This window comes from Pygoscelis adeliae, unplaced genomic scaffold, assembly GCF_000699105.1.
Source record: "Pygoscelis adeliae isolate BGI_AS28 unplaced genomic scaffold, ASM69910v1 Scaffold108, whole genome shotgun sequence".
NCBI lineage: Eukaryota > Metazoa > Chordata > Aves > Sphenisciformes > Spheniscidae > Pygoscelis > Pygoscelis adeliae.
Genome location: NW_008825498.1, coordinates 5051949 through 5059123, shown reverse-complemented (window position 1 = coordinate 5059123; position 7175 = coordinate 5051949). Strand labels below are relative to the sequence as shown.

The window sequence follows — 7175 nt, the reverse complement described above, 5'->3', positions numbered from 1 at the left end:
CAAGGGAGGTGAAGGAGGAAAAGATGAAGAAGAAACAACTGAGGACCACACAGATGGTGGATACAGTGAAGGATATACTGCAACCACTGATGATACTTATAATGAAGAAGATGTTTATAACAGACGTTCCCCATCTTCTACCACACTTAGCGGCTCTGCCATTGGCCTGATGTTTCTTGGCGGATTAATATTTGTCCGTAAGTATAAAATCAAGAAAACAATTTTATTAGTTTTCTAAAAAGTGTATTTTTTTAATTCTTCTAAAATAAGGTGACTTTTCTGGTTGGTTGTTAACCTGTTGGCTCCAATGGGCCATTTGACAGAGAAAAAATTGTCTTTTAAATTATAAGAATTTCTATGTATTTTATATTCTACATATTTATATACACATTTCATTCAGAAATAACTATTTCCTTCCTAAGACTTAGAGTTTTTTTCTAAGGTGTTATCTAGTTCTCAGACCACCAGACAGGGTAAAAATGTTTAGTAGATGATTCAGAATAATTTGGGCAAGAGCTGTCCCTATCATTTACAACTTACAATTTGCAAATCGTACTTCCGCTACATTACAATAAATACAGAACAATAATAATCTTAAATTTTGAACCTTTTGGCTATTGCTGCCAAACATTACATCTATTAAAAACAAGTAGCATTTGTGATAACAGGGTCAAAACAGATCACTCATTCATATGTCTTAGTATTTTTGAAGAAATATGAGTTTCAGGGATAAGAATGACTCAAGTTAGACTTCATGCAAGAAATTACTTCTCAGACCACCACAATCGGATGCGATCGTCTTTCTTTCATGGCCTGGGCATCAAGCAATCAACATCTAAAATTTCCCAATGCAGAAATACTAACTACAAAACCAGAGGAAACGGATTTTTCCCCTGATTTTTTGAGGAGGGGGGGGGTTGTTTTGGATTTTGATCTTTGATTAGTAGGAATCAACAAACACAGAATTCTGAAGCTGCAAAAGGCTGTTTTGTTTGTAGTTCCCAGGTGGTTAATGTTACAGGACGGACCGTCTTTCTGCCTTTGGAATTCTCCTCTCCTAGTTGGTGGTCTGGAGTAAATATGTCCTTAGTTGTGCAGTGTGAGGTAGCACTTTGTACACTGCATAGCCCTTTCCCCTTTTCTCTTCAGTTCACTTTGATGCTAAACTGAGAGTTTGAGATGCTCTGTTTAGTCTGGTGTAGGCAACTGTCTCTCTCCACTCCCTCTGCAGTGATACGAGGTCACTAACTTAGCCATCTAGGTTAAGGACCTAAAGACAGCCAGAATTAATATTGCAGTGCCTTTCCAAAATGAGCAATGTTTTCAATGTTGGCATTTAAAGCATTCAGCAATTTCCAACACTGAGTTCTTGAAACAACTAAGCATAATACTGCACACTGGGAAACCTGACTCACTCTGTGTAATCATTTGTTAAAACTGGGGTTTGGGGTTGGCCTCTATTGTTTTTTCGAATCAAGCATTATGTGTATGTGATGTGAAAAACGCAACTGGAGCCTTAGCCAAAGATCACTGTAGCCAGATGGATATCTCTCCACTGATTCTCATATGTCTATTATTACTAATGTGTATTTCTTTTCAATTACAGTATCTGAAGAGACAAATGTATGCTTATGTATCAAGGATGAATATCACTGAATGCTATACATAGCAAGACTGGTTCTGTTTGTTTAATTTTCATATGTACGCAACTTATATTCATTCAGCTGAGATAGATCAAAGTCTGTTCCCAGGTGTATAGAAATAAATTTGCAGTAACAGCCCTACTCCACCCCCGCTTTGCTCTGCTATAACTAGAAGTACAAATTATTCTGAATTTCCAAATACACACATTTCCAAAAGCAGCTAATGATTCTGAAAGCCAGACTTGCAGGCTGCTTGGTTTGAAACATTTTAAAAGACATATTTTCAAAAGTTCTTGAGCACCTGCCCTCTGGGAAAAGCAGCTATTCCTGTGAGGAAGAGATGTCCTAAATCCCTGTTTCTTGTTTCTTTCCTGTTAAGTGATTCCAATTTTGATGTCAATGAGCGACTGTTGTGGCTGTGGACCTGGTGCTGCAGGTGGAGTTGGAACTGGATTTGAACCTGTCCCTGAATGCACAGAAGGGGCAATTCATCCATGGGGAATAGAAGGTGCACAGCCTGAAGACAGGGTCAGTACATCCCATATTTCTAAAACCTGCAGTAACTCATATTTACAGAAAAGACTGCATTTGGCTAGAAGCATGACAGTGATTTTAGCACTGTGACATCTTGGCATTGTCAACAATTGACAGGTAGATATGAAAGGTGATTCTTAATTAACATTTTCAGATGGAGTTTGTGTGTTTTAAGTTGTGTTCAGTTAGCTTGGGCCAACAGTTTGGTGTTACTGTTCCCTCAGCTGAAACACAATAACTAGCAAGCTTTTTCAGTGCAAAGTAGGACAAGGTAACACAAACCATCTTCACTGATCACCTTTCACGTTGACAATAAGAAAAACTTGAATGGAATCTTTTCTTTTTTTTTTAATGGGGATGGTAATTAATAGCTATCGTTAACAGTTTAGACTGCTAATTCCTTAACATGATTCACAAAGTCTTTGTCTTCATATGGGAATTTCAAAGTCATCATTCAAGGACTCAAAATGTTGTTTTCCAGGATGTCTCACACATTCTTGCCCCAACAACAGCTGCAGGAGGTGATTTTGGTGAACCCTCTGGTAAGCGGATCCTAAAATTTTCTATGTGTGCTGTCATAAAGCTATCTTTCAGAACTTCATGTCTTCTGATTCAAGGAGCACTTTGGTTTTGCAGCTGTAACCCAACCCTTCCAATCTTACATTTGCAGATAGTCAAACTGACGCTAGTAGGACTTCCAGTATGAATAAAGGATCTGAGGTTTGAGCCTTTGAGCAGATTCATTTCTGCAAACTACATTTATTTTGAAATATCTGCCAAGGCTTTCAAATCTCAGGCAATTTTTCTTTATCATTCCACCTAGTGAATGGAGGGTCTTTTCAAGACACCAGCTTTAGTAGAAATCAATCTTTAGGTCAGAATAAGGAAATTTTCTTTCATAACTCGGTGGTGAAAGGTTCAGTTCTTCCCAGTTTCCAGGCTCTGCTTCCCGCAAGGGAGAATAGGACCTGTCAAGTAGCCAGTTAATTACTGACCATTTGTGCACTAGCCTAGACAGAAAGCGGGTACATAGCACAATAAATTTATGCTTCTGAGATAAGGTTCCCCCAGGAGTTCGATGGCCATAGAGAATAAGTCAAGCTGTGCAGTGCCACTTTCTCTTTTTCCCCATTCCTTACTCCACAACAGGAAGGAAGGACGCTGGCACAAATCCATTTTCACTAGCTTCTGACAGGAAGAAATGTCACTCTGCAAGACAACTTCTCTGATGACTATTGATTATTCAAAAATGTTCTCATCCTTAAGGTAAAATCAAAAGAGAACATTTTGGGGCATAAACATGAATTAAGAGTCTTCGTTCTCAGGGAGGTTCTGCTGCCATGACGATCGAAAAGTTTACACATGTGATTTACTTTATTTCCACTGTTCAGTACCATTATGGTGAAAGCCCCTGGTTCAAATTCTATAAACTGAGGTTAACGAGATTAAATGGAAAAAAAAAATAATTTAGCCTATGTTTCTTAATGTAATCATAGTCAAGACTACTGTATGCAATTGGTTTGTTATATTACATGCTGATATTTAAGACCACTCATTCCTTGTTACCATATATGAAAAAATCTGGAGAAGATAAAATCCTGTGAGAATGACTTCATAATCTATTGTAAAGGTCATTTTCATTCTGCATTATGAAGACTGGTCGTTATTATGATCCATTGTTGTTCTCCCAAGTCCCCCTTAACAATTTTAACGACTAGAAAATGTTAAAAGAGTTACAAAGCTATTTCTTTTAGAAACGAGTTTAAGGCAAAACAATTTTAACCCCGATGTGATCATAAATATACATGTACATATTTGCATAAATATCCATAAGCATTATCTGATTTTCTAATGCAAATCCCATGACAGCATATATGTACACCAGACAGAGGAATCTCTCCAGGCAGTTACACAAGTAAATCATTGATTTTCTAAAGCACATATGCACATGCTACCTAGCTTCAGGAATAAAATCAAGGTCTTAGATGTCTGCTAATATGTGCTTAATTTTTATTGCAGTTTCAATGTCTGGCACCTGTGCATGGATCTGTGACTGAAAGTAGTCTAAAATACCTTTAGAAACTCAGTAGTGTCATTGTACTATTTGTAAAAATAACTGGCAAATTCTATGTAAATTTTCGCAGAGCACAGGAAGGATAACTTTTCTTTTTCTGTTTTCAGACATATATACAAACACATATGGAGGAGGAGGAGTAGTAGCTTCTGGTGTTGAAGAAACTACAGGGGTTGGCTATGGCACTGGTACTGGTTACGGAACAGCTGGAGGAATTTCTGGAACAGGGGAAGCAAAAGGGTCAATTGGAGGAACAATAAAAGAGTATCGAGAAGGAGGGGTGAACATGGCCTTCCTAGACAACTACTTCTCTGAGGTAATTACCTGATCTTCTTTGCATTATATCTGTGAGCCTACTGTTAGATTCTCATCCCCAAGTTACACAGTGGAAATCCAAAATAACTCCACTCAGACTGAAACTTCCATGATACAAGACTGGTGTGAGAGCAAAGCTGACCGTACTAGTAGGAAAAGCTATGACACTAGTAGTACTTCTTTTGAGCTGCTACCATAGTAGACTTGATTGCTCAATAGCCTTTTTGTAAAACTGATGGACGCACTGCAGGTATGGGTAGCAAGCAATTAAATTATTTCAGCTTCATAAGTGACCACCAAATTTATACATTTTCCACCTTTTTCAGTGTATAAATAGATAATAACTTTATGAAATTGTTCACATGTACTTCCTGTACCGCTTGTTTAATGAAGTGACTTTAACCCTTAAGGAACTGTGAACACCAGTTCACTTTCTTCCTTATTTTTATTGCCATTTCTGTTCCCTAAAAGACTTGTGAACTGCAAGTGACACAAATATGCAGTTTTGTAATTGGCAACATATTAATTAGCCTTTACATATGGGATAAAAAAATGCTATGGAGTTTACATGATTAATGGATTAATGGGATATATTTTCATAATTAGCATGAACTGTGAGGCATAAATACTATAATTGCATATGTCACCAAAATATCAATTAATATATAAGGATTGCTGTGTTTCAAAATTTAAACAAGATTCAATGGAGGAGAGGACAGAGCAGTCCTGAAGTCCTGAGCATGGGCTTCTCCCAGACCGCAATCTCCCTGCCTAGGCTGGGAGCACTATGTATTAATTGTCTGCCAGCCATAGGCCTCCACAGATTACTCCTCCTACCGACCATCTCAACCTCCAAACCACCTGCCTCTCCCCCCGCAGGCCTCCCCTTCTGTCCTTCCCTGCTTCCTCCAGCCTCACCCCACACCCACTTTAAATTCTGCTTTTTCCTGCCCGATCCCTCTGCACTGACCTCCCCACCATCCCCAACGCCCTCCCAAATCAGTGATCTCCATCCTGCTCAAAATGGATTCCCCTCTGGGCTCACCAAGCCTTCCCCACTGTGGCCAACCCTCTGTCCCACCCCCTCTGTCCTGGCCTCTCCACTGCTCCCCTCGCCATCCTGTTTTGCTCCTCTTCCTACCGCTTCATTCAGATATTGCTGCCCAAAGAGCACATTTGTTCCCCCATCCCTTTCGCTCTCTCCCTTCACCCCACACTCAGACCCACTGAAAACAGACCAAATTTGAGATGCTAAGTGTTGGCAGAAACAAGAATAAAACATCAGTACTGTTTGAACAAAACTTATTTCAAGGTTACAAAAATGTTGATGATATCATTTGTCCTACTGATGTCCTGTTTTTCAAGTCAGCTGGGGCTTACTGTGGTTAAGGAAACTTTGCTGTGGTTTGAGTCTTCATGGTTAAAAACCTGATGAAAAGTCACCCTATTATTCTTTTCTTTTTTTTTTTTTCTGTTTTTGCAAACTACAGAAAGCATTTGTTTATGCAGATGAAGATGAAGGTCGGCCGGCAAATGACTGCCTATTAATATATGATCATGAAGGAGTCGGTACTCCTGTTGGCTCTGTGGGTTGCTGCAGCTTTATTGGAGAAGATACAGACGAAACATATTTGGATACATTAGGACCAAAATTTAAGACCCTGGCAGAGATCTGTCTGGGCAAAGAGATCGAACCTTTCCCTGATGTCAACCTGCCCTGGCCATGCGTTAACGTCACGTTTCCCAATGCTGAAAGTGATCTAAACCTCCCGCCACCTGGAACCACCATCGTTGTCAATGGATGTGCACCTATGCCTCCCCCGGTTGGCACTACAACGGTTGTTACTGAAAACACCTACACATCTGGGTCAACCATACAGCCTCCGAGGCCGATGTCGGATCCTTTGCTCCACGGCAACATGACGGTGACTGAGACCTACACCTCCGGCTCCCCCTCTCTTTGCGTTGACCCTCTGCGTGCATCCAATGTTGTTGTAACAGAAAGGGTTGTCGGTCCTGCATCTGCCTCTGATTTGCGTGGCATGCTAGATATCCCCGATCTCGCAGATGGTTCCAACGTTATCGTCACGGAAAGAGTAATCGCACCCAACTCCCGGCTCCCGACCTCTCTGAGCATTCCCGATTTGGTAGACGGGTCGAATGTGGTGGTGACAGAAAGGGTGTTCAGGCCTGCCTCTGGCATGCCAGGCAGCTTAATAAATATTCCCTCAGAGTTATCAAACACCCACAACGTGGTGGTCACCGAGAGGGTAGTGTCAGGGTCTGGGATGAGCAGCCTGGGGGGGACAAGCCTGGGGGGGGCAAATCTGGGGGGCCTGAGCAGCGCGGGTCAGATGCTCAGCGCTGACTGTCACCTTGGCCAGGCAATGGGCACGGCGTCCCCCGGCACCTCCCGGAGAAGAGTGACAAAGTACAGTACTGTGCAGTACTCCAGTCAGTAAGGCCTCTGCCAACGCCCCTTCCTGCCAAAATCGCCATTTGCACCAACACTCATTAGCTGCCACCCACCAAGAATATTGTTATTATTTATAACTAAGAAATAGCGCTAAAGTTTCGGGGATTCCTACTTGTGTGAGGATCTCCGAAGG

The 7175-nt window shown here is 41.0% G+C and overlaps 1 protein-coding gene across 1 annotated transcript in view; it reads left to right on the top strand.

The window, feature by feature from the left end:
* The window catches only part of LOC103923154 (desmoglein-4-like), a 21083-nt gene extending 14055 nt beyond the window's left edge, over window positions 1-7028 (top strand). Inside the window, exons 13-17 of the mRNA XM_009331433.1 lie at window positions 9-197; window positions 2023-2171; window positions 2659-2719; window positions 4359-4567; window positions 6057-7028. Coding sequence (XP_009329708.1) covers window positions 9-197; window positions 2023-2171; window positions 2659-2719; window positions 4359-4567; window positions 6057-7028 — 1580 coding nt within the window. The remainder of the gene's footprint in view (window positions 1-8; window positions 198-2022; window positions 2172-2658; window positions 2720-4358; window positions 4568-6056) is intronic.
* Window positions 7029-7175: the final 147 nt, after the last annotated feature.